A 27,210-nucleotide genomic window follows, 5' to 3' on the forward strand; every position below is an offset into this window, starting at 1 on the left:
GGTCAAGAAACAAGCATCATCAGACCCCTGCCCCACCAGTTACTCCCCCCACCCCAGGGTATCCTCACTTCTTTCCCATCAATTAGTTTTGCCTGTTTTTGTGCGTTATGTAAATGCAACTATCCAGTACATCCACTTTTGTGTCTGGCTTATCTCACATTATGTCTAGACTCATCCATGTCTTTTCGAGAAGTTGTAAGTTACTGTAGAGGGTTCCACTGTGTGAATAGACCACAACTGATCCATTTTACCTTTGATCGGTGTTTGGTAATTTCAAGTATTTTGGCTGGTAATGAGTAGTATTGCTAAGAACATTCTAGTTCGTGTCTTTCAGGAGATATATGTACACGTTTCTGTGAAGTGAATACCTGGGAATGAAGTTGCAAGGTCACGTGGGTAAGCACATACTCAGCTTTGGCAGTTGCAGCCAAACCGTTATTCCAAAGCAACTGTGCCAAATTACACCCCCACCCACAACGTAAGAAAGTTCTTGCTGCCCCACGTCCTCGCCAACTCTCAATAGTGTCTGGGAGCCCCTAAATTCAGAGGCATAGCGAGGGTGGGGCAGAGGTGGGTGCTTGTCCCGGGCGCAAGTCCAAGGGTGAGCCAGACGAGGCTCGGAATGAGACTCATAGGCGTCATAAATATGAAAGGTGCCTGGCTGAGGCAGCTGACAAGAGGTAGGGGGTAAGAGGGGGACATTTCTGCTGACCTGTCACCACCATCAACTATTTGCCTTGAAATTGCGGGGAGGGGCACAACTTAGAGACTGCCCCTGGACGGTTACCCTCTATGCCCCTGCCTGAATTTCATCTATTCACTTGTCTGCCTCACCCCCTAGGGAGCTCCACAAAAATTGGGGGTGCTGCCTTATTTGTCTTGTGTTCCCCCAAAAAAAAAAAAAATTTTTCCCCCTAGCCCAAGGGAAAGAAGCCCTGGTGACACAGTGGTTAAAGCGCTCAGTTGCGAACTGAAAGGTTGCGGTTTAAACCCTCCAGCTGCTCCTCGGGAGAAAGATGTGGCAGTCTGCTTCTCTAAAGATTAAAAAAAAAAACCCATTGCCATCGAGCCGATTCCGACTCATAGTGACCCTATAGAACAGAGTAGAGCTGCCTCACACGGTTTCCAAGGAGCACCTGGTGAATTCAAACTGCCAACCTTTTGGTTAGCAGCCATAGCTCTGCCACCACTATGCCACCAGGGTTTCCCTCTTAAGATTATAGCCTTGGAAACTCTACAGGCAGTTCTGCTCTGTCCCACAGGGTAGCTATGAGCCAGAATTGACTTGACGGCAATAGGTTTGGCCCAAGGGAGACACAAATGAGAGGGAGAGAGCTTGACTGATTAAGGGAGAGAAGGGAGGAAGGGAGGGAGGGAGGGAGGGAACTGGAAAGATGAAAAGAAAGAAACCTGTTGATGTACAGTCATTCCAACTCCTGTTACAGAGTAGAACTGCTCCATAGGGCTTTCCGGGCTGTAGTCTTATGGAAGCAGACCACCAGGCCTTTCTTCTATGGTGCTGCTGGGTGAGTTTGAGGCACAGACCCTTAATTTAGTGATGAAGGGCAAACCATTTGTACTACTTAGGAAACTTGGAAAGAAAGAGAGAGAGGAAGGGGGAGACAAAAAAAAAAAAAGGAAGAAAGGAAGGTGTCATGGATTGAATTGTGAATCAATCAAAATATGTCAACTTGGTTAGGCCATGATTCCCAGTATTGTGTGGTTGTCCTTTAGGGTGGGATTGTAACACCCTTACTAAGGTCACATCCCTGATCCAATGTAAAGGCATGTGGCCTGGAATGTGGCCTGTACCACCTTTTAGCTTACAAGAGATAAAAAGAAAGGGAAGCAAGCAGAGAGTGGGGACTTCATACCACCAAGAAAGCAGTGCCAGGAGCAGAGTGTGTCCTTTGGACCTGGGGTTCCTGCACAGAGAAGCTCCCAGTCAGGGGAAGACTGATGACAAGGACCTTCCTTCAGAGCCGACAGAGAGAGAAAGCCTCCCCTGGAGCTGACACCCTGAGTTTGGACTTTGAGCCTACTAAACTGTAAGAAAATAGATTTCTCTTTGTTAAAGCCATCACCTTGTGGTATTTCTGTTACAGCAGCACTAGATGACTATGAAAGAAGGAAGGGAGGGAGGGAAGGAGGGAAAAAGGGAGGGAGAAAAAAGAGACAGAGTGGGAGGGAGAGAAAGAATGAAAGGAAAGGAAGGAAGGAATTAACAAAGACATAAATGAACCACAGGTCATGGGTGACTGCCAGCAGAGGAAAGCACTTGCTGGGGTTGGAGCTGTGGTTTGCTGCATCACAGTGAAACCTCAGTGTGTCCTGAAAATGAACAATGGAATAAATATTTTCCTTAAAAGTTTCATTTCAGGATAAAATCTTCTGAACAATAGGTTCAGAGTTTGGGGACCATGGGGAGGGATGAGGGGGAAGCACCAGGATCCTCTCAGTCACTGTAGCAAAGGGCAGTTGGAATTGGGTAGAGAGGGGCTCCAAAAGGTTGGCAGTTCGAAGCAACCAGCCACTCTGCCAGAGAAAAATGTGGCAGTCTGCTTCCGTAAGGATTACAGCCTTGGAAGTCCTATGGGGCAGTTCTACTCTGTCCTATAGAGTCACTATGAGTCGAAATTGACTAGACAGCACGGGGTTTGGTTTGGTTTTGGTTTAGGGCGGGGCTAGGAAGCAGAGCGAGATAGACTCCTGAAGTTACTTGACTTGGAGGCTGACTGGCAGACTGCCTCAGGGGCCAAAATCCCTGCCCCAGACAAGTCGCCTCCATCTCTTGGCCTGCCGACAACACCCCCACTTTCCCCATCCTCCAGAAGCAAGCAGGGGCAGAGCCCAGAGTCCTTGGCCAAGGCCAATACTAGGGCATGGCCCACAGGGCAGAGGCAGGCACTGCTGAAGAATGGTTCCCCAGGATGTCTGGCCTGGATCCAGCCCCTAGATGGACAGGTAGGAAGGGGCAGGTGGGAAGTGAGAGAAGGCTGCCCAGTGGGACCTTGTGTAGCCCTGGTCTCCTTGCCTGGCAGCACAGCCCCAAAGCCAACCCTCCGCCCCAAGCAATCTAGCGCAGACTCAGGTGTCAGCCAGAACCCAGATGTGCCAGGGCAGGTTGAATTCAAGGAGAGCTTGCTGCTTCTACCTTGCCAAATTGGTACCAACCTTGGCTCTTACCCACACAGACTCAGCACTGGAAGAAGTGCAGAGGCCATTTGGCTTCTTCTCAGAGCAGGAATCCTGTTCCTGGACTTTCTGAGTTCCTCAAATCCTCCAGAGACAAACAGGGGCCTCACCACCTCACAGGCCCCCATGCTCTGGCTGAACAGCTCTGACATGATGCGAGCCATAATTTCTTGCAATTTTTCACTTGTTGACTACTCACATAATTTATCTCACAATACCCATGAAGTAGGTACTATTATCACCATCTCCAGTTTGCAGATGAGGAAACTGAGGCTTAGAGCCACCATCTTGCCTAAAATCACATTGTGCATACACGTATCTCTTAGCTCGGTCCTATGAGAAGGCCTAGAAGCAGTGACACCCCAGTAGCAATGTGCACGCTCAGCAACCAGATCTTGGCTTCTAAATAACACTCTCTAGTAAAAAGAAACAGAGACCTTTGGAGAAATGGCTGATTCTAGGACTGGGGCAGGGAAAATACAAGACAAGCCTGGAGTAAGATGAACCAGAAAGTAAGACGGTGCTCAACACACAAAAGGATGGGGATATGTCAAAGGGATGCTGGAGTCAACTGACAGAGATCCCAATAGCCAAAGCTGGAACAGTTTGAGCAGCAAAATAAATAACATAGTTCTGGATTACAACCCAAAGCACAAAATAAATATGTATGGATCCATACAGATGTAAATAAATTATTGGTTGGGAGAGAAAGGCACAAATCTTCTTTACAGAAGAATTCCAAATAACACTCCCCATCCAGGAGGTGAAGCTAATGGTCCCCCACTTGAGTGTTGGCTAGACTTAGTGATTCTTTCCAAAGAACAGAGTATGGAAAAGGGGAAACAGTAACTACAATAGAAAAGTCTGGCAGGCACCACCTTAACCAAGTGGTCAAGGTTAACATCACCAGTGATAAGTCATGGTGAAATCAGGTACCCCCAATATCATTTGATAAGAAGGGTACCTCACCTCTGCGTTCTTCCCAGAAACACAAAGCCTCTATCCGTTGTTGTTGCTGAGTGCCACTGAGCCGATTCTGACTCATAGTGACCCCATGTGACAGAGCAGAACTGCCCCACAGGGTTTTCTTGGCTGTAATATTTACAGAAGCAGATCACCAGGTCTTTCTCCAGCCGAGCTGCTAGGTGGGTTCAAGCCACTAACCTTTCAGTTAGCAGCCAGGCACTTAACCGTTGCACCACCAGGGCTCCTTAATCCCTACCTCATCATGAGTCAGACATAAGATAAATCCAAACTGAGGGACATTCTACCAAATATTGAACAGAACTCCTCAAAATTGTCATAGTTACAAAAAAGGAAACAGTGAGAAACTGCTTTAAAAGCAAACAATAGTCTAACTTAACTAGTAAAAAATGTCTGCCTTGAGCATTTTGCTTTTTTAAGAACTATCTATATGGGATCGAATTGAAAACAGCAACTTGAAAGATTAGAGAGGAACTTTGGGGGGCAGTGAGGTTATATTAATGGGGGAGGAAGAACTCAGAAAAGGAGGGTGAGAATGGTTGCACAACTCACAGAAAGTCATCAGTGTCACTGAACTGTACATATAGAAACTAGTGAATCAGTGTATGTTTTGCTGTGTATATTCTCAACAACAACAACAAAACTAATAAATTTTTCTAAAAAAGAGTGAGAAACTATTAGAGACTAAATGAGAGTACGGAGCCATGATGACCAAATGCATGTGGGCCCCTGGACTGCATCCTGGAACAGAAAAAGGACATCAGTGGAAAAACTGGTGAAATTCAAATAAAGTCTGGAGTTCAGTTAATAGTCATGTTCCAAAGTTGGTTTCTTAGTTCTGATAACTGTACCGTGGTAATGTAAGACATTAATGACAGAGAAACTGAGTGAGGGATGTACAGGAACTCTTTGTACTATCTGTGACTTTTTTGTACATCTAAAATTATCCTGAAACAAAGGGTTTATTTAAAAAAAAAAAAAAATCACACAGAGAATGAATGTCTTAACCAGAATTCAAACTCAAATGTAGCCTCCTCCTAAAACCATGAACACCTCATGTGAGAAATTCATTCCAAAAGGCAGCATCATGGGCCTGGGCTTCTCCCAATCTGCCTCACGTTTGCCTTTTGGAACTAGCCCAACTCATTTCCTTCAGACAGTTGAAGGATGTTCCCATCCCCAAGTGTGCACATCTCCAGGCCATTATTCCCAGGTCCTTCCACTCTCTGGGGTGACTTGGATTCCAATAAACATTGGCCTCTCTAGCGTTGACCTTCCCCCATTGCAGCAGCACCCAAATTCCAGGAGTTCCAAGGAAGACAGCTCCAGGGATAGAGCATGTGACTTAAGTAGGCCTAACAGCACACGCCATCTGGCTGGCCACAATGGTTGGCCCAGGCGTAGCCATGTGACCCAAACTAATCCAATCAGAAGGAATCCTGGAATTTGACTGGGAATGCTGGAACAAACTCAATTCTCTTCTTCCACGATGAGTGTAAACGAAGAAGCCCTGGAAGCCTCAGGATGAAGCCAACACCAAGGAAAGCAGAGAGATGGAATGAGCTGGGTATTCAGTGACCTCACTGAGCCACTAGGTCAAACCTTGCCTGAAGCCCACCCTGCCTCTAAACTTCTCAGTTATCAGAATTGTGGTAGGTTGAAAAATGGCTCCCCCAAAAGATAACCATGTCTTAATCCATGGAACCTATAAATGTTACCTTATATGACAAAAAAAGGGGTCATTGCAGATAAGATTAAGTTAAGAATCTTGAGATGGAAAGATTACCCTGGATTATCTAGATGAACCCTAAATACAATCACATGTATCCTTATAAGAGGAAGGCAGGAGATTTGACACAGATACACAGAAAAGGCAATGTGGTCACAGAGGCACAGTTTGAAGTGATGTGGTCAAGTCAAGGAATGCTGGCAGCTACCAGAAGCTGGAAGAGGCAAAGAACAAATTCTCCCCTAGAGTCTCTGGAGAGAGTGCGGTATAGTTGACACCTTGATTTCAGCTCAGTGATGCTGATTTCAGACTTCTGGGCTCCAGAACTGTGAGAGAATAACTTTCCATGTTTTAAGTTTCCCAGTTTATGGTAATTTATTACAGTAGCCAGAGGAAATTAATACAAGAGCTAATAAATTCACTTTGATATTTTGGCCTATTTATTACTGACAGCTGAAAGCAGCCTAACTGCTATATAGTCCCTCTGGCCACCCTGGTCACCCTCCCCTGGTTAAGAGGTGACCTCTGACTGTTTACAATAGCAAAAAGATGGATGCAACCAAGGTGCCCATCAACGGATGAATGGATAAATTATGGTATATTCACACAATGGAATATCGCGCATCGATAAAGAACAATGATGAATCCGTGAAACATTTCATAACATGGAAGAATCTGAAAGACATTATGCTGAGTGAAATCAGACAGTTGCAAAAGGACAAATATTATATGAGACCACTATTATAAGTACTCGAGAAATAGTTTAAACTGAGAAGAAAATATTCTTTGATGGTTACTAGAGTGGGGAGGGAGGGAGGGAGAGGGCTTTTCACTAATTAGATAGTAGATAAGAACTATTTTAGGTGAAGGGAAAGACAACACACAGTACAGGAGAGGTCAGCACAACTGGACTAAACCAAAAGCAAAGAAGTTTCTTGAATAAACTGAACACTTCGAAGGCCAGCACAGTGGGGGTGGGGGTTTGGGGGCCATGGTTTCAGGGGACATCTAGGTTAACTGGCATAATAAAATCTATTAAGAAAACATTCTGCATCTCACTTTGGAGAGTGGCGTCTGGGGTCTTAAACACTAGCAAGCGGCCATCTAAGATGCATCGATTGGTCTAACCCACTTGGAGCAATGGAGAATGAAGAACACCAAAGACACCAGGTAATTATGAGCCCAAGAGACAGAAAGGGCCACATAAACCAGAGACTACATACATCAGCCTGAGACCAGAAGAACTAGATGGTGTCCGGCTACAACCAATGACTGCCCTGACAGGGAACACAACAGAGAATCCCTGAGGGAGCAGGAGAGCAGTGGGATGCAGACCCCAAATTCTCATAAAAAGACCAGTCTTAATGGTCTGACTGAAACTAGAAGGACCCTGGTGGTCATGGCCCCCAAACCTTCTGTTAGTCCAAGACAGGAACCATTCCCAAAGCCAACTCTTCAGACAGGGATTGGACCGGACTGTAGGATAGAAAATGATACTGGTGAGGAGTGAGCTTCTTGGTTGAAATAGACATGAGACTATGTGGGCAGCTTCTGTTTGGAGGGGAGATAAGAAGGCAGAGGGGGTCAGAAGCTGGCTGAATAGACATGAAAATAGAGGGTGGAGAGGAGTGTGCTGTCTCATTAGGGGGAGAGCAACTAGGAGTATATAGCAAGGTGTACATAAATTTTTGTTTGAGAGACTGACTTGATTTGTAAACTTTCACTTAAAGCACAAAAATTAAAAAAAAAAAAAAGAGGTGAGCTCTGTTGTTGTGTGCTGTCAAGTTGATTCTGACTCACTGCGATGCTACAGGACAGAACAGAACTGCCCCACAGGGTTTTCAAGGCTATAATCTTTACGGAAGCAGACTGCCACATCTTTCTCGTGTGGAGTGGCTGGTGGGTTCAAACTGCCAATCTTTGGGTTAGCAGCCAAGCACTTCACCATTGTACCACCAACGCTCCCTGAGGTGAGCTCTAGAGAAAGGCAAATTAGAGGCAGCCAGCACCCCTCCTGATCTCCAGCTGGGGCAATGGGGCTACAGTGCGGGGTGGCATCAGGTGGTTCATAAACTGAGCAAAAGCATCATGGGAGTTTATTTACAAACAAGTCACAGCAACCAGGGCCCACTCACGTTCTGGCCAAGAGAGGTGGCCGAGGAGACCCAAGATTCGCATAGGTCCCAACATCCATCAACACCAGGGCCTTCTCCAGCCAGGCCCCTGTCAGAGGGCCCAAGAGTCAGGCAGGTTCAAGGGCATGCAAGGGAGAGAGCCCAAGTCTTTGCCAGCTATCAGAAGGCACCTGTCATGGTTCCCATACCAGAAGAAGAAACTGCTCTTGGTCCTGAAGAGTGGGCACTGAGGACCCTGAAGACAGTGGAGGCCCTTTAGAGGCCCTGCCCTCTCCTGTGTCCAGCCCATGCCCAACAGAAGCGGCTTGGGGCATGGAGACCCTGCAGGCCCCTCCCGACTTGTCCTGGAGCTGGTGTCGCAGGCCACACAACCCATCACGCAGGCGGCTCCCCCAGTTTGCTGGTGGCACTTGTGATCCGCTTGTTCTCACGGAGGTTTCGGAGGCGAGCACTGAGGCTGCTGATCTCTTCCACGTAGGCCTGGGGCACCCATCCCTTCTCGCCATCGGCCAGGCGGACACCCTCCAGCCAGCCTAGTGGCACACAGGCCAAGGGCAGCATCAGTGGCATCAGAGGGGCACTAGGCCCTGGCCTGGGAGGGAACACCTCAGCCCTGATGCAAGCCTCATCTGCACCCCTGGGCCCAAGGTGACAGTATCTCACCATGTCCCAGCTCCAGTAGGGACTCTGCCCCCGGCAGTCCCACAGATGAAAATCTGACCTGTTTTTCCTGACAGCTTCTGAGAAGGGTATTTCCCACTCTCCCTTGTCACTCTCTAGCTAACACTTTTACAAGCAGGAAGTTCCTCCTCCTCTCTAACCTGATTGTTGCACTCTGTAGCTAAACAATACTTGCATAACCTTTGCTGTGATGTCTTAGCCATCTTGCTACCTCCTGCTCACCCAAACCCCATCAGGGAGGCCTTCCCAGGAGCCCCTCTCACCGTCGCTGGTCCAGGTCCTCACCGCCAGGATGTCAGTCTTCTCCAAGGTCAGCTCATCTGGCTGTAGTGCTTTGTATGTTCTGACGCACTGGACCTGGGGGTGGTCTGACAGCCCAAAGGAGGGTCAGGGGTTCCGAGGGCAGGATGTGGCAGAGCGGTGGGGGTGGAATTTAGGGGGTGAGAGCGTGACCTCTACTGCCTCTTCCTCTGCCCCCTCCCCTGCCACAGGCCCACGTGCCAGACACTGGTGCCCTCTGCCTGCCCTGGTCACTCCTCTCCTCTCTTACTCTAAACACAGCCCTATGTGAATCCAGGCCCTGCTGCCCCCAGTTCCATCCCAGGCCTTGCTCCTAACCTTCAGAACCCAACCTCCAACTGCCCTCAGACATCCCCCCAGATGTCCCACAGAAGAGGAAGGACCCTTTGTATGCCCTCTGCCGCCACTCTGGTGCTCACTCCAACCCACCCTTCTCAACTGGGATTCAGGCCTTGTCACTCCCGTTTAAAACCCCTGCTTAAAGCGACTTCCCACTCCACTTCAAATAAAATCCAAGTCCTCCCCATGGCCTACAAGGACTCGTGTGGTCTGATGCCACCCCCTTGCCATGAACCTTCGGGCACGCTGGCCTCCCTGCTATTCTTCAAACACACTAAACTCCCTCCTGCCTCACGGCCTTTGCACTGGCTCTTCCTTCCGCCAGAAGTGCTCTTCTCAAATCTTTTAATGGCTGCGCTTCTCATGCTTTAGGGGTCAAGTGTTACTTTTCAAGGGCCTTCCCTGACCATCTCTCTGGAATAGGGTCCTCGGTCCCTAGCCCAAATGGGCCTCCAACTCAAGCCAGAGAATCCACCCCATTCCAGGCCCTCAGCTCCTACCACCAGACTGGGCGCGTTGGTGGCGTCAGAAAGGCACAGGCTTTGGGGCCAGACCTGGCTCAAATTCCAGCTCTGCCACCTACTGGCTGTGTGACTTTGGGCAAGTTAGTTAAACTTTCTGAGCCTCAGTCTTCTCAGATATGGAAAATGAGAAAAATGAGCCTCCCCAAAAGTGCTGTTATAAGATTTAAATAAAATAAACGCATATACGAAGTCTCCAGCATTAGGCATGATATGTGGCAGGTGCTTAGTAGAAAAGAGCTCCCTTCTTTACCCTTCATTATATCTAAAGTTCAGCCCTACCGCCCCTGCTCAAAAACCTTCAATAGCTCCCTAGTGCCCACTACATCAAGGTCGTCTATGATTGGGGTTTATCCTGGCTTGGCAACCTCACTACACAGTGGAAGGAGAAACCTCTGCCCCAACTGAGCAGATCCCTCCAGACCCTGCCATCACCACCAGCACCACCCTACATGCTCTGGTTCCTGTCCTCTTTACAACTGATGTGAAGATAGAGACAGGCCTGCTGCTCACACAGCATTTACTAGCTGGGTAACCTTGGGCAAGTCACTTCACCTCTCTGAATCTCTGTTTTCTAACTTGTAAAATGGGCTTTTATGGGGATCAATGGGAGCATATAAAAGGGCTTTGTAATCTCCAGGGTGCTGCCTGTGTAGAGGGGGTCAGCCTGTCTTATGTAAATCCCTCCCCACAATGACCCAGGCCAGCTAACTTTTCTCCCCACTAACCAACCCCATTACACCCAGACTTAGCAACGCTGCACCCAGGATTGGAAGGAGCAGGGTGGAGCAGTGACGTCCCCAGCCCAGGGGATGTAGGCCCTGGGGATGGCTAGGGATGGAAGGTTTCTACCTTCCCCCTCGCTGATGACTTCCTTGTCCTCCTGGGGGCTAGAAGGGCACATGGCTGAGATCCATCGCTGCTTCTCACTCCTGAGGGACAAGGAGGGGTGGCAGGCTAAGTTGTCACAACATGCAAACCACAGTTTCCCAGCGCTAGGGTCACTGAGACCCAGACCAGGAAAACTGGACATGATGTCTAGATCCGGGCCCAGGTCATGTTGCCCCCCAACCTGAGGTCCACAGCCCTGTTCCCAAGCCGGTGCCCCACCCACCTCTGAACACAAGAACAGAGCAGGCCCCAAACCCTCATGCCACCCTTCTGAAACCGGAGAGAAGGGGTTGCAGTGATTTTCAACCAGAAGATGTCCAGAGACCAAGGAGGAGCTGGCTAGCCCCCTTGGCACCTCCTGCCAGGGCATATACCACTGTTCTGCCACCCCACCTTGCTCCCTTCTCACCTGCACTGTCCAAGCCAGGGAAGACTGGGCACCTGAGAACAAGGTCAGGGATGGCCCAGGCATCCCCAGGCCTTGTGCCTGCCTGGGGGTCCTTCCTCCCCAAACCCAGGCCACCCCTGAGGGCACTCACTCGGTCCGGGCCCTGAGCAGCAACTGGTGCTTGGTGCGTTGCCCATGGAAGAGCTGGAGCAGGAACACGTGCCCAGGGATCCCCTGGAGCTTCAGGCTCAGGTCCTTCACCTGCAGCTCAGTCATCTTTGCATGCACGAAAACGGCGAACTTCCCCAGCCTGGAGGACCAGCGGAGAGGAGGTCAGCCTGGCCCGTGTCCGGACTCCCAGCCCCTACCCTCAGGACAAGGTGAGGTCCTGACTGGAAGGGAGAGACTGGGTTGTCTGTCCTTCCTGCATCTTCTCCAGAGAAACTTGGCTGCTCAGGGCACTGGTCTCCGTGGTGGCCAGCAAAGTCCCCCAAAGAAATTGGGGGCTCCATTCCGCCAGTTTCCTGACACAGGTGGAAGCTGGTGTGACCAGTCCCTGACGCCCAGGCATGCTTTCAACTTCCCTCTGAACCTCTCTCTCCCCGAGCACCAAGGGCTAAAGAGCTACCTGGACCACTCCACCGCTAAGACTTCTTTCCTGTTTAGTACCTATCCCTTTAGCCTGTATAAAAGCTCAAAGAAGGCTGAACTTTATCCATCTTGCTTGCATCCATATCCCAGTGTCTGACACTGGGTGGCTCACATGTGGGTTCAATTAACACTTATGGGATAGATGGGTGCATTGGTGGGTGGAGCATGTTCCATAGGTCCCTTCTTTGCGATGGAATTTAGTAGTAAATCCTACTCCTAACTAAATCTCCTTTCTCCATTCCCCGTGCCAGGAAAAGACCCCATCATGTTGCCCAAGATGAAACTCAGATGTCATTCTCACCTCTTCCCTCCTATGGCCCCCACACTCAACCTGTCCGATCCACCTTCCTACTGTCCCTGGAATCCATTTCTCCCCACGTCTCCTGCCACTTCTGGAGCTGAATACTCCATCACCTGGACAATTGCAAGGGCCTCTGGTCTCTCCCCTTCCAGTCCATCCTCTACACAGGCCAGGAGTAAAATGTCGCTCCTCTGCCTAACTCTCTATGACTTCTTACCCGCCCTCAGAATAAATCCAATTTCTCTTTCATGACCTTCAACATCCCAACTTCCCTCTCCTGCACTTCCCCTCTAAAATCCAGCCATGTTAGGCTTCATCATTTCCCAAACGCGCTCTGCCCTTTTACTCTACCACAATTTTTCTTTTTTTCCAATTTATTATTTTTTTTATTGTGCTTTCAGTGAAAGTATACAATTCAAGTCAGTTTCTCATACAAAAACTTATACATACATTGCTATGTGACCGTAGTTGTTCTCCCTACAAGGTGACAGCCCACTCCTCCTCTCTACCCTGTATTTCCCGTGTCCATTCAACCAGTTCCTGTCCCCCTCTGCCTTCTCATCTCGCCTCCGGACAGGAGCTGCTCACACAGTCTCATGTGTCTACTTGAGCTAAGAAGCTCACTACTCACCAGTATCATTTATGCCTTATAGCCCAGTCTAAACTTTGAATTGTTGGCTTCAGGAATGGTTTTAGTTTGGGGCTAACAGAGTCTGGGGGCCATGACCTCTGGGGTCCCTCCAGTCTCAGTCAGACTATTAAAAACAAAAACAAACTCAGTGCTGTCGAGTCGATTCCGACTCACAGCAACCCTATAGGACAGAGTAGAACTGCCCCATAGTTTCCAAGGAGTGCCTAGGCGGATTCGAACTGCCGACCCTTTGGTTAGCAGCCGTAGCACTTAACCACTACACCACCAGGGTTTCCATGTCAAACCATTAAGTCTGGTCTTTTTACTAGAATTTGAGGTCTGCATCTCACTTTTCTCCTGTTCAGGGATTCTCTGTTGTGTTCCCTGTTAGGGCAGTCATCAGTGGTAGCTGGGCACTATCTAGTTCTTCCAGTCGCAGGCTGATGGAGTCTCTGGTTTCTGTGGCCCTTTCTGTCTCTTGGGCTCAAATTTTCCTTGTGTCTCTGGTGTTCTTCATTCTCCTTTGCTCCATGTGGGTTTAGACCAATTGATGTACCATACCATGGTTTTGCTGCACCCCTAAACTACTTTCTCTACCTGAAAAACTCCTACTCATCCTTCAAAACCCAGCTGAAATGTTTCTACCTCTAAAAACTTTTACTAATTCTCACCCGACACCAGGGGCTGCCACACTACCATTATACTCTTCCATCCCTGATATGTGGTAGTCAGGATATTTGTTCACTGGTCTGAGAGCTCCTGGAAACAGAACACCAAGTTCTATTCATCTTTATGTCTGCAGCACCCAGCAGAGAGCCTGGTTCGGAACAGAGATTCAGTGACAGTATACTGAATAAATGAATAAATCAGGAATGAACTCTTCCCATGGCATAAGATGTCCTCACCTCATCCAGGAAGACTTCTCCATCATTCACCTATAATAGGCACAGCTGACACCCAGTGAGTTCTCACTATGTGCCAGGCACTCTGTTAAGCTCTTTTCATGTACTATTATCATACTGAACTTCTCACTAGCCCTGTGTGGTAGGCTCTATATTTACAGATGGAAAACAGGATAGCACAGTGGTAAAAGTCTGGGATCAGACCTCGGTGAGTGGCATCTGGGGTCTTAAACACTAGCAAGCAGCCATCTAAGATACATCAATTGGTCTCAACCCACCTGGAGCAAAAGAGAATGAAGAACACCAAAGATATAAGGTAAAGATGAGCCCAAGAGACAGAAAGGGCAACATAAACCAGAGACTCCATCAGCCCGAGACTGGAAGAACTAGATGGTGCCCGGCTACCACCAATCACTGCCCTGACAGGGAATACAACAGAGAATCCCTGAACAGGAGGAAAGTGGGATGCAGACCTCAAATTCTCGTAAAAAGACCAGACTTAATGGTCTGACTGAGACTAGAGGGACCCCAGAGGTCATGGTCCCCAGACCCTCTGTTAGCCCAAGAACCATTCTCAAAGCCAACTCCTCAGACAGGGACTGGACTGGAAGATAACACAGAAAATGATACTGGTGAGGAGTGAGCTTCTCGGCTCAAGTAGACACATGAGACTATATGGGCAGCTCTTACCTGGACATGAGATGAGAAGGTAATGGGGGTTAGGAGTTGGCTGAATGGACACGGGGAATACAGGGCAGAAAGAAAGAGTGAGCTGTCTCATTAGAGGGAGAGCAGCTAGGAGTACAGAGCAAAGTGTGTATAAGTTTTTGTATGAGAGATTGACTTATCTGTAAACTTTCACTTAAAGCACAATAAATAAAAAAAAAAAAAATTAAAGTCTGGGATTAGGCATCGGATACATCTAGCCTGTTCCTGGTTCCTCTAGCTACTAACTGCATGATCTTGAAAATAATATGGAAGCCTACTTTCCAGGGAGGTGTTTAGAAGATTAAAGGAAATAATCCACGTAGCATGCCTGGCACAGAAGAGGCTCTCAGTAAATGCTGGTTGTTCTCATCATTACTCAGGACAGAGCTGGGACTTTAGGGCTGTGCTCTGAAACTCTGGCTTAAGCTCCAGGTAGAGAGCTTCAAGCCCTCTACAAAAAGTCCAGCCCTAGATTCCCTCCTCCAAGGCTCAGGGTGCCTTGGCAGCACAGCCTGAGGCTCCTGGGCCCAGTGATGGACTGGTTGTGACCCCAGTGGGGGGGTGGAAGAGAGCCTGGCTCCAACCCACCTATCCCCCCGCCTGCCCTGACTCACTCTTTCCTCCGGGAGAGCAGCAAGCAGTCATTGAAGAGGTGCAGGTAGACTGCCTTGCTGGACAGCTTCAGCTTGGCAGGGGGCGCCGCAGGCAGTGGTGCCAGCTCCACCAGCTCCCCATGCCGAACCAGCCAGCGAGCCTGAGAGATCAGCGGGAAGATCTAGGGGTATGAAGTAGGCCAGGGGAGAGGGCAGGTCAGGCCCTGGACCACCAGAGCAGAGAGCCCAGGACGAGGATGGGAGGGTGTGGGCAGTGAGGAACTACCCTGCATCCTACAGGGGAAGGAGGAGACAAGAGCTGTCCCTTTTTGCACTCCAGTCCCACCAGCTGGGAACACGCACCTTGCCCTCAAAGTGGATCTTCTTGCTCAGGTGAATGAGCTCCTCTGTCCGCTTCATGGACTGCACGCTGGCATTGCATTCTTGCACCAGCTGGGGAGGCCGTGGGTGGGTCACCTGCAGCCTCCAACCTGGCTCCGTGAGCCTAGCCTCAGACTCCCATGTGGGGACCAGAGACTTGGAAGGCTGGTGGCTCTTTTAGAGACCCCTGGGGTTCAGGGGGAGGAGCCCTGACGGTGCAGTGGTTAACACCCGGCTGCTAACCAAAAGGTCAGTGGTTCGAACCCACTGGCTGCTCACAGGAGAAAGATGTGGCAGTCTGCTTCAATAAACATTACAGTCTTGGAAACTCTATGCAGCAGTTCTACTCTGTCTTATAGGGTCATTATGAGTCCAAATCGACTAGATGGCAATGGGTTTAGGGGTTCAGGGGTGGCCCCTGCCCACTGAGCTCACCTCCTTGAGCGCATTGAAAGCCTTGGTGGCCATGTCTTCGTCTTCAGAGCCCTGTGCTGTCCGTTTCAGAATGTTCTGGAATGAAGGTGGGGTCAGTGCAATGAGGCAGGTTGCATCCTTCCTGTGACCTTGCCCACCCAGGGGTTTCCAGAAGGGCTGTAGAAGCTGAAGCAGCACCTCCCTCACCCAGCCCTCACTCGCAGCCTGATGCCCTCAAGGTACCTCCACCAGCATCTTGAGGCGGGTGATTCTCTGGAAGGGCAGGATGAGGAAGGAGGTGAGGGGTAGACGCTGGCACACAGGAGACTCCTCCAGGCGAGCCAGGATGCCAGGGAACTTGGGGTTCTCTAGGCTGAAAAATGGGAGGGGTCTGGGATCACAGGTGGACCTGCACTCCCAGGATTTATGACCCTGGCCACTCCTTCGATTCTTCAGGCGCTTCCCAGCACATCCTTCCTGCCCCTTGGAGTTGGGAACCATCTGTTCACAGAACCCCTCTCAAGGCCACCCTCCCCTCCCAGGGTAGCCCACCACTCCTAGGATCACCCGTCCTCACCCAACCCTGTGTGCCTACCCCTGCCTGGAGCTCCCTTCTGCCTCCCCCCTTCAGAATCCCCAGTCCCTACAGCAGGCGCTGGTAGGTGCGCTCTTGGTAGGCCTGGTTGGTGACATAGGGCAGGTAGACGCGGCGGAAGGCCGGGCAGTGGCGCAATACCACGTCGCACACGCTGAAGCGAAGCACATCTGCCTCCAGCCGCTGCTCCAGATCCTGAAGGAATCTGAGGGGTCGGCGAGTGGTCAGAAGAAGCAGGGCAACGGCCCTGGACCTGGGAGCCTGGCCAGCCCCAGGCTTAGTCTCCACCACCGGCCGGCCAGGCTAGGCCACTCCCTCACCTCTCGCTGGTGCTCTTGACTTCAGGCAGTTTGGAGAACAGCCACTGTTTGTCTTGTGCCCCAAGACACTCGCTCAGTTCGGCAGAGCCCAAGAAGTGGCCCACGGCCACCGACAGGCTGTGGATGTACGAGGCCTCCGACGTGATCAGCTCAAACTTGGCCTGAGCAAGGGCGCAGGAGGGGCTGAAGGGCCACGCCAGCCCACCCGGGGTGCCCTGGCCTCACATCCCCACCCTCAAGTCCCAGACACCACCACCTTAGGCACAGGCTCACCTCTTGTCCCGCCCCTTCTCTAGCCCCACCCCCTGAATGACCTCTGCCCCCTCCTCTAGCACCACTCGGACAACGCACCGGGGGCCATCCGAGGACCCGCCTCCCTCTGCTGACAATTGTTCAAGCCCACGTAAAAAAAAAACCGTTGCAGTCTAGCCAATTCTGACTCTTAACGACCCTATAAGACAGAGAAGAACTGCCCCACAGGGTTTCCAAGGAGCAGCTGGTGGATTCGAACTGCCGACCTTTGGCCTAGGAGCCACAGGTCTAAACCACTGCGCCATAGAGCGCTCGATTCTGCCCCCTTCCTCTAGCCCCGCTCCACCAACATCCCGGACAGCCCCAGTCATCCCCTTGGCCTTGCCTCTTCTGTGGACCGCCCATTCCTTAGCTCCGCCCCACTGACCCCGCCCCTGCTTATGGCCCCGCCCGTTCCCACGCCCACCATGCCTTTACTCTCCCAGTGGCTCTGCCCCTCCTCTGTCCTCGTTTCCGTCCGGCTAGCTCCACCTTGTCAGGTCCTAGCGCCCACCCTTCACTAGGACAGCCCCCGCCAGCCTCTCCCCTCTGTGGCTCCGTCTTCCCCGCTGGGTCCCGAGCCCACTTTCTGCAGTTTACAGTCCTGCAGGCCCCGGCCCCCTGTGGCTCCGGCCCCCTGAATCCGGGACCACCTCCTGCAGTTCTAGTACTTCTAGGCCCCACCTCTGTGCCCCCGCTCCAGGCTAGAAGGCCTCCCCCCGCGGCTTGCGGCTCTGCTGACCCGGCCCCTCGAGGCCCCTCCCCGCCGGTCCCGGCGCCCACCTCCTGCAGTTTGCAGTCGCGCAGGCTCAGCGTGGCCAGGACGCCGCTGCCGCGCACGTCGGGGATGTCCTGCCACAGAGAGAAGGTGGAGCCGCGCGCCGAGCGCTGCGCCCGGAAGGAGCTGCTGGGCGAGAGGTTTGCGCGCGGTGGCCCGGGCCCCTCCTCTGCGCTCTCTGCCTCGTCCCCCGGGCCCTCCTCCTCGCGCTGCTGCCGCCGTAGCTCACGGGCGCTGGCCACGTCGCTGTATTCCTGGTAGAGGACGGCTGGGCAGGGGCGGGGTTGGGCCGAGGTCGGGACACATTGAACTCATTCACTAACTCATTCATTCCATAAACACTAGCTGAGAACCAACAGCGTGCCAGCCCCTGTACTTGTTAGTTGCGGTGGAGTCAATTCTGACTCATGGCGGTCCCATGTGTTCAGAATAGAACTGCTCCCTAGGGTTTTCAAGAAACCACTCTGAAACAAATTGCCAGGCCTCTCTTCCGAGGTACCTCTGGGTAGGTTCCAACCGCCAACCTTCCGGCTACTGTGCTAGATACTGAGAATTCTCACATGATCCCTACCCATACCCATTGCCATCGGGTCCGTTCTAACTAGTAACGACCCTATAAGACAAAGTAGAACTGCCCCATAGGGTTTCCAAGGCTGTAATCTTTCCGGAAGCAAACTGCCCCATCTTTCTCCTGCAGAGTGGCTGGTGGGTTGGAACAGCCGTCCTTTAAGTTAGCAGCCGAGCCTTTAACCCCTGTGGCACCAGGGCTCCTTGCATGATCACTACCTCCCCCTAACTCTTCAAACCCCAGTTTCCCAAGTCGCCTGTCTCCAGCCCCTTCCTCCGTGACCCCCACCCTCTTTTACCCCCTCCCACATACAGTTAAGGAGGAACCGCGACTGGCGCCGCTCACTGGAGCTCCTGGAACCCAGAACCGGCTCTTCCTGCGTCTCCAGCCTGGGAAAAAAACAGCGTTAGGGCGCTCCTTCACCCGCACCCAGCCTCAGACCTGAACCCAAGCACAAGGTGGTACCTGGGCTCAGGCCAGCTGCCAGGACCCTCACTTGGGTCAACAGAGGCTGGCAGCAGCACACTATCCATCCTCATCTCCACACTGCGTGACTCCCTTGCAGACGGTTTCCCTGAGGAGGGCGAGATCTGAGGGTGGGTGGCCTGGAGAGTGGCCATGGTTACTGGGGTGCCATGACCCACTGACCAGTACTGGTGAATGGTTCACGCCCCCACCCCACATGGTGCTCCCGGGATGCTCTCAGGGCCTAGAGGAGGAGCTGCTACCTTCCCGGGCTGGGCCAGCACCAGGGCCCAGGGCCAGGGCCCTGGGGGCTGAATTCCGCCCCAGGCGCAGGGAAGAGTGCAGCCGAGTCATGAGCTCTGAGGCTGAGAAGCGTCTCCGCTCAGGCCCCTCAAGGCCCATTCGGGTGGGCCTGGACAGCTCCAGTGGCCTAGGCTCCTCCATGCTCAGAGTCTGCTCCCTTTCGGCCTGGCCAGACTCCAGGAAGATGGCATGGGCCTCAGGGCCGCTGGAGGCCTCCTCATGCTGGTACACCCGCATCTTGCGCCCTGCATAGGGGTGAGGGTGGGGGCACAGGCAGGTACCCACTCAGATCTCTCCCAGGCTCCTTCCTGCTGCTGCCCTGTGGCCCTAAGCATCTGAGGGAGGTTTGGGTACCATGTTCAAGGGAAAGTCCGATGTTTTTGCCAGGATCTGGCTTTTGCCAGGATTGGAGCATAGGGATCAACAAGAAGGGTAGAGAGACCGCAGTGCCCGCTGCAGTGGGCAGAGGGGCCGGGGTGCCCAGGACAGCCACTCACTGTCTAACCTTGGACAAGCCACTTGCCTTTCTTGAGCCCTGATTCCCTGATCACTTAAATCTACTACTTATCCTGTTTTGGGAATTCTGGGGCTTAAAGGGTCCTAAAAGAGGCACTCAGTCCCTCCCCATCTGCCCCATTGCTCCCTACCAGAGTGACTCACAGGCTGATTTCTTCTCCGAGCCATGGCTGGCCCGGCGCTGTGGCTGCGGGTGTTGGGGACTCCAGGGTCCCTCCAGAGCTGGGGGCTGGGCACTGGGACAGTGGGGCCAGCTGCCAGCCCTGCTGGGCCGTATTCCCCCACTGGTGGAGACCATGGCGTCTGGGCCTTCTGGGGCTGGTGGCCATAGCAGACCTTGGAGAGGGGCAGGGGTCCCCAAAGACCAGCGGCTGCCAGGAGCCCGCAGCTCCTCCGGGGTGACAGGAAAGAGGTCCAGACACACAGGGCTTGGAGGCTGCAGGGTGGCCAGTGACACAAAGGACAGACTCTCCTGCTGGCACACGGCCACTGGGTGGCGGGCAGGGCCAGGTGGCTCAGCAAGGTGGGGCTGGAGGGCGGCAGGTGGCCCACAATCCATTCCTCCTTTGCTTTGCCACCCACCTGGGCCTGCGGGGGAGAGAGTATCAGAGCCAGACATAGGACAGCAGGGCTGGCCAGAATGCCACCATGTCCTGGAGGCCTGGACAAGGCCTGTGTGCACATGTAGATACACATCTGTGCAAGTACGTTCACACACCTAATTACATAGTAATAGCTTATACTTACTTGGAACTGAGCAACAGGCCAAGGGCTTTACACAGGTTACCTCACTGAATCCTCACAACAACCCTAGGATGGATGCTGTTATTGTCCCCATTGTTATTGTGAGGAAAGTGAGGCACAAAAAGGTTGCTATTTGGTAAATGGCGGAGCCAGGATTCAAAGGCAGGCAGTCTAGCTCCCAAGCCTGTGCCTTTAACCACCTCATCTCCATACCACATCTGTGATTCTCACATTGTCTAACATTCTCCAACACACACTGACATATAACCAGACATACAGATATAAGCATTGTCACATAAATCCATATATGTACCAGCATATACATCCACACAGGTTTTCTCCCAAGTCCATACACACACTGACATATACACTTTCATAGAGAGGCTCAGACACTTCAAATTCATAGGTTCACACATTCACAGATATGTATATTCACACAAAGACACTTTCTCACAAACACACACACACACTGACCCCTCAGATATTTACACATCCACTCACACTCTCTCACACACCAGTTTGCAGACACAAACACACGGGTCCAGAAGTCCTTGCTTCACTATGACCCAGCACCTCCCCACTATGCCCAGAGTCGCAGCATTCAGCACTCATGGTGCCCACACCCATGCCAAGCTGGCTGGGAGAGTCACAGACTGGGAGGCGGGCCACCACCCAGATCAGGCTGGGCCCTCCCAGGAAAAGGGCAAGGAGGTGCCCAAGTCCCCCAGTTTGGAATGAGAGGGGTGTTCTTTCCCATTCCAGGTCCCAGCCCTGAGATCTGGCCAGGGTGAATGGGCACTCTGGGCAGGAAGTCATCCCCCACAAGCCAGCCAGAGCCTCAGGGCAAACCTCATGATATGAGGGGTCTGAGCCCCCACAGCCCTTGCCCCATGGCCACCCTCTGGCAGCCCCTCACCTCTCCAGCCGAGGCCCACTTCTGATGCTGTCCAGCTGCTCCGGCGGGGGAAGCCCTCTCTCTGCCCAGCTGGCTGGGGGAGATCCCACCCAGACAAAGAGTTTGATTCATCAAACCCTGTGGTGAGGCAAGCGGGTAGGGAGGGAGGGAGCGGGTGGCGGGCTGGGCGGGGGCCTGCACTAGCCTGGCCTCGCTACGCTGTGGGCAGGCGGGCCAGCAAGGATCCCGCACAGGCCCCCCAAGGCCGAAGGGGCAGTGCCCAGCCTGGCAGGGCTAGGAGACTCAGGAGAAAGAGACTGAGAGACCCAGAGATCGGGACTAGAAAAATGGAAACTCTTTAGAAAGCAACTCAGAAACTGAGACCCCAAAACCATCAAAAACAGAAAAACCACAGACACTAAGACATCCTGGGACCCGGAGATGGAGACAGAAAGACAGAGACAGTGAAAATTTCCAACAGACCAGATACTCAGAGACAGAGCAGAATGTGAAACCCAGAGAAACCTAGGGAGACAGATGGACAAACATTTCCTGCCCCCAGGGTTTGCCAGTCTAGTGGGGGAGCCAAAAAGGAGAGCAGTTACAGTCCAGGTTGGCAAAAGTCAAGTCAGAGGAAACACCAGAGTAGGGTGCTGGGCTTATCTCGAGGTGGGCATTCCACGAAGACTTCCTGGAGGAGGTGATAGCTAACTCTTCCATGACTGAAATACTCAGGTATGCTAAGGTGCGCAGAGGGAGAAAGCCTTGGCCTAAGAGAGACAGTGACAGTGTCAGTGGCCCTGGGAGAAGGAGGGAGGAGAGGATTCTGGGGGCAGCTGGGTCTGTAGCTGGGCCCCACTTCTCTGCACAGTCCTTCAACTCCTTCCCCCTGCTTTCTTCATCCCCTGCATGAGGGGGTGAGGGGGGCTGGTTCCTCCTAAGGGGCAGTTACCCCTCCAGACCCTCTAACTCTCCCTACAGGGCAGCTGTAGCTGGTACGCCAAGCCTCTGCCCTTCAGGCCTGACCACACTGAGGCTGCCCATCTGAGCAAGTCTCTCTAAGCCTCAGTTTCCTCATCTGGTAAATAGAATAATCATATCAACTTCATAATGCTAATGAGAGGATCAATAATAATGCAAGCAGAGCACCTAGCACATGGTGGAAACTTTGTAATTGATAGTCATTTTTCTGATTATTATTATTATCATCATCATCAGTATTTCTCTAGCCAGAGGAATGACTTGGCCCATTACACAGATGAGGAAAGTCAAGCAGTGAGGGTGAGACACATCCTACTCTGTAGGAGCATGTGGATTGAGACACAGGGGTCTCTTGCCAAACAGGTCTCTTTCTCTCCAGAACTCAGATGTCCTCAACAGAGTAGGTGCTTCTGTGGGCATATGTGTGCAAGCATACACTTGTGCCCCCTTCTCTTGCATTCTGGGAGATTCTCTCCATTTGTGTTTTCAAAGCTCTGGAAGGCAGAGTCCCCTCTCCATCCATGTCGGTAATGGGGATATATGAGCAAAACATTCAGCCTTTGGGGCAGGAACACCCTCAACTCAAGGCCTCAGAGGAGACAATTAACTGGGTGAGGGTGGGAGGGTGGAAGGCTTTCTGGGGAGGGTAGGCAGGACCCTGTGGAGAAAGGTCCCTGGGGGAAGAGTCAGCCCCCACCGCTATCCAGACCAAGGGGCACTGGGAATGACCTATCTAGCTGGGATGCAGCCCCTTGGCCTCCAGGGATGTAGACAACACAACTCCAATGTTGGAGATCAAGGGCAAGGGCAAAGCTGTGTTCACATTGTGTGCAGCTCATCTCTGCTAGGGGTAAAAAAAAAAAAAAAAAAAAAAAAAACTCAGGAAGAGAACTGGCCTACAGAGAAGAGACATTGCCTGCCCAGGACATGGCCACAGTATAAAAACTAGTGCCTATTAGACAAAGATCATTGTAGAACCCATAGGAGAAAATCTCTGCCCAAGGTTCAAGGCCCAGTGCTGACTTTGGCCAGCTGTGAAGCCTTCACAAGTCACAGCCCTTTCTTGGGCCCCTATGTCTTATCTGTAAAGTGACCTCTAGGGCCCTTCCAAGTTGTACCCTCTAGGAAACCTGTGTCATCTGAAGTATCCCTGCAGGCCAAGAAGAATGGGCAGGGTCCAAGGAGAGTCCCATCTAGTAGGCCCTGCTAATCACAGAAGATATTGACCCCACTTGGCAAGGCTAACAGAGAGGGTCCCTGAACGCTACCATAGTCCAGGGAAAGTGCCTCTGGCCTCTTGTGCCCAGATTTTCACTACCCCCTCCCTGGTGCCCCTCGATCTTCTGCCCAGAGGAGCAGGTACCCTGCCTAGGCCTCTCTGCCCCTTAAAAGACAAAGGTAAGCAGGAGGTCATGGCTGGAAAGGGGGCCTAGGCCAAGCAGGCTGCAGAACCCCCAGGAGACCATGAGTGGGTTGGGGGCCTGGATCAGAGGCCAGGCAGGCGGCACAAAGGCCTCAATGGAGAAGACTGGTGGGAGGAGAACCGGGCTGCTGGTACTGGGTTGGGGGCCCTACCTCAGCCAGGGAGTTCCGTCTAGCTGCCGGCACCGTCCAGGGCTCCAGGCCACCAGGCCACCCTGGGGACTTTGAGGCTGCAGCCAGGTCCTTAGGGGGCGATGTCAGTGTGGCCCCTGAGACAGGCAATGCAAGCGCCTGGGTATTGTGTGGGGCAGGAGAGGGGAGGCGAAGGCGGAGGGAACCTTGCAGGCAGGCGGGCGGCTGTCCCAACGTGTCTGCTCCCCGCCCCCCTTCCCTAGAACCGGTTTGGCCAGTCTGAGGTGCAAGAGGGGGGCTGAAACAATGGGAGTCCTGTGCCTAGGAGAGGCTCGAAGGACCCCAGATCAACGTCCTTTAAGACTGGAGGGGCACTGCTTCTCAGGGGAGACAGGCCTCCCCTCTTCTGGAGTTTCCCAAATGTGAGACGGGCTCAGGGGTCTTCTTGGAGTTGGGGAGCATCCTGGGAGATTCACAGAGACCCTCCCAAGCCTGGGACTCCTGGGGGATTCCTGAGAACTCTACAGTGTGCTGACACTCTCTGAGCCTGTAACAGCATCTATAAGATGGGAATGCTCACCACTATGTTCGGGAGACAGAAAGAGTGAAAATCAGTGACATAATGCGCCTGGTATTGTCCTGGTGACCCCCCAGCATCACTGCCCTTCTCGAATGATCAGTCATCCCCTGCTGCCTGGAACGACCCACCTCACCCTCTCCAACGGCCTCTTCCAGGAAATCTTCCCAGACTCTAGTCCACACCAAATGGACCCCTCTGCAAACCAATTTAGACAGCCAGAGTTGAACCAGCCTCTGGTAAGGGGGGCCTACTGTGTGCCCGGCATGCAATCTGCTCAAGCCCCCCACCCTGCCTGTGAACGGAGAAGCTGCTTTCTCCCTAATAATACCTACCAATGAGTTGAGCACTTGGAAATTGCCAGGCGCTTAGTATTACTATAAATATGTATATTAGTATTCATGTTGCTAATAACTCTCATTGAGCACTTACTATGTGCCAGGCACTGTTCTGAGCACTTCACATGAATTTATTCATTTCCCCTCCACTGCAACCCTATGAGGTAGTGTTCCCGCTCCCACTTTACAGATGAGGGCACAGGGGCATTGTCCCATTTAAGTCTCATGAGTTCTATGAAGTCCCTATTTTATAGATGATTAAATTGAAGTTTAAGGAGTTAAATAACTTGACCGAGGTCAAACAGCTAATAAAAAAGGTCACGCACTCATAGTGACCCTATATAAGACAGAGTAGAACCATCCTATGGAGTTTCCAAGGAGCAGCTGGTAGAACTTGCCAGCCTTTTGGTTAGCAGTCATACCTCGTAACCACTGTGCCACAAGGGCTCCACATAGCTAATAAGGGACAGCATCCAAACCCGGTCTGCCTGACTCCACTGCTGGTCTATGTCCCTAACCACTGTCTGGTGTGTACTGCCACACCAGGAGTTTGGGAAGGCCCAGTGAAGTGTCTCAGCTGACCTAATTAAACTCTTTCATTATTATTTCACAGAAACCCTGGTGGCATAGTGATTAAGAGCTACGGCTGCTAACCAAAAGGTGAGCAGTTTGAATCCACCAGGCGCTCCTTGGAAACTGTATGGGGCAGTTCTACTCTGAAAGTCGGTTGGGAGGTGTCTCAGCTAACCTAATTAAACTCTTTCATCATTATTCACACACTGAATAATACTTTGATGAGTGTACAGGTCAGGGGGCCCAGGGCTTAGACCCCAATGAGCTCTCTCAGAGCCAATTCCTTAGCCACCAGCTGGTGACCATTCAGTTTGGAGTGATTGGGGTCCCTTCATTTCTCTTCTGCCCCTTAGGACATCAACGCATCGGGAGAAGACATCGCACTGCGTGGGTGGGGACCAGGCGTCCATGGGGAGGTAGCCCACTTGGGCGAGGAAACAGGTTTATTGTCAGCGTTGTACAGAGGGTAGGAGATGGAAAACGGGGTAAGGGAGGCGATGCAGGACTAGAGGTCTCCAGAGAACTCCAACACTTTCATTCCAGCTCCCGGTGCCGGCCTTGGGGACATTGGACCCATGGCTGGAAGCCAGAAGAGCTCAGCGGAAGGAGTATCCTGAGGGGGGCCTAGGGTCCTGAAAGGGCAGTCCCGCCTCACTCGCCCCTGCGTCCTGGGCTCCGAGGACTGCTGCACTGACAGAAAGCACGGTTTGGTCAGGCTGTGCGGGACTGGCACCCCAGAACAGCGGAGGGGCCGAGCCCTAGGATTACGTAAAAGGAGGAGCGTGAGTGGGCGGAGCTTGTTGAAGGCGGGACCAACGGGAACAAGAGTGAATCTGGCCTATCCGCCCTCTGGGTGAAGCCAAGCAGGAGGACCCGGCAGGAGGAGGCGGGGCGAAGACCTGAGGGGCGGGCAAAGGGGCGTGGTCAGCCTGATGGGGTTGGGATCCGGGTCAGCGCGCAGGGCTGACCCTGAGCAGCGCCCCTCGGTTGTCCGCCAGCGCCTGCTTGGCCAGGTAGCGTTTGAGCTGTATTTTGGTAGCCAGAGTGGCTGGCACGTCGGGCAAGAGCCAGGCGATGAGGTGCAGGAAGAACACCACGTGCTGGGGAGAGAACGATTGCCCCAGCGATCTTCTTTTATGGAGCGCTCAGCATGTGCAAGGCACTATTCTGGGGGCTTTCCTGATATTAATTCACTTAATTCTCACATCTCTATGAGGTGGGTACAGCTACTACCCCGTTTTACGAGTGAAGAAACCGAAGTATAAAGAGGCGGCCACAGAGGTATGATTCGAACCCCTAACAACACGGACCTTGTTAGAGGCAGGGCGACTGAGAGAGGGTCTTGAGAAAAGCTGGAGGGATGGTGGTTCTCTTCCTCCAGATCTGCTGCCACAAATAATAATAGTTATTACTGATATTAACTCAGTAAGCATCTACCATGTGCCAGGCACTGTGCAAGCGCTTGTCACTGAATCTTTATAACGACCCTATCTGGTAGACCCTATTATACAACATATCCCCATTACAGCGGGTCAGCGGCAGAGTCTGGACTTGAACCCAGGTCTCTCCGACGCAGATGGCTGAGCCTACCTCGAAGGCGATGGTGAAGCCCAAACGCACAGCCAGCAGTTTCCAGTAGAAGAGAATGAGGTTCCCCTGCGGGTCGCGAAAGGCCTTATACCTAGGTGGCAGAGGGCGCCGGGTCCGGCAAGGCTCTCGGATCGGGGCTGGGGCCCCTCATCTGCGTCGCTCCCGGTGCTCGGAAACTGGCCCTGCCCTAACAGCCCATACTCCAGCCAGCTCTGCCCGTCCGCCCGTCCCCCAAATTCAGCTTCCTGCCCAGCCAACGAGGTCAGCCCCACCTCTCTCACAGGCTTATAGCACCTCGGCCCCCAGCCAGGCCCGCGGTTCCCCAGGTTTAGCCTCCGCCGCTTTTGCTCAGCCAAACCCAGGCCCAGCCAGACTCAG

The 27,210-nt window shown here is 52.4% G+C and overlaps 1 protein-coding gene across 5 annotated transcripts; it reads right to left on the bottom strand.

The window, feature by feature from the left end:
* Nucleotides 1-6,850: 6,850 nt before the first annotated feature.
* On the bottom strand, nt 6,851-27,187 carry ARHGEF19 (Rho guanine nucleotide exchange factor 19). Of its 5 annotated transcripts, none has more exons than XM_049878029.1 (17): nt 27,105-27,187; nt 26,833-26,923; nt 19,725-20,168; nt 19,025-19,309; nt 18,762-18,870; nt 18,609-18,685; nt 17,734-17,996; nt 16,660-16,820; nt 16,392-16,544; nt 15,988-16,117; nt 15,766-15,840; nt 15,313-15,402; nt 14,971-15,131; nt 11,315-11,473; nt 10,737-10,816; nt 8,988-9,092; nt 6,851-8,576 (listed from the first exon to the last, which is right to left on the bottom strand). In XM_049878029.1, exons 3-17 carry the CDS (start codon nt 20,137-20,139, stop codon nt 8,419-8,421), a joined length of 2,421 nt encoding a protein of 806 aa, XP_049733986.1. In that variant the 5' UTR covers nt 20,140-20,168; nt 26,833-26,923; nt 27,105-27,187; the 3' UTR covers nt 6,851-8,418. The 5 variants fall into 5 exon arrangements, with proteins under 5 accessions (XP_049733986.1, XP_049733987.1, XP_049733988.1 ...); XM_049878030.1 differs by lacking the exons at nt 26,833-26,923; nt 27,105-27,187 and adding exons at nt 21,241-21,357; nt 23,776-23,840; XM_049878031.1 differs by lacking the exon at nt 26,833-26,923 and having other exon boundaries at nt 27,105-27,156.
* Between the last annotated feature and the right edge of the window lie 23 nt (nt 27,188-27,210).

Source organism: Elephas maximus, chromosome 3 (assembly GCF_024166365.1).
Source record: "Elephas maximus indicus isolate mEleMax1 chromosome 3, mEleMax1 primary haplotype, whole genome shotgun sequence".
NCBI lineage: Eukaryota > Metazoa > Chordata > Mammalia > Proboscidea > Elephantidae > Elephas > Elephas maximus.

Bases quoted from the DNA above. Each gene is read 5' to 3' on its own strand.
- ARHGEF19 (XM_049878027.1), bottom strand. From the start codon at position 20,199: ATGTCTGGCTCTGATACTCTCTCCCCCGCAGGCCCAGGTGGGTGGCAA. The intron at 15,841-15,987 runs GTACCTTGAGGG...CCTTCATTCCAG, and splicing joins GCCTCAAGATGCTGGTGGAG to AACATTCTGAAACGGACAGC. The intron at 11,474-14,970 runs GTGAGTCAGGGC...CTGGTCCTCCAG, and splicing joins CTGCTCTCCCGGAGGAAAGA to GCTGGGGAAGTTCGCCGTTT.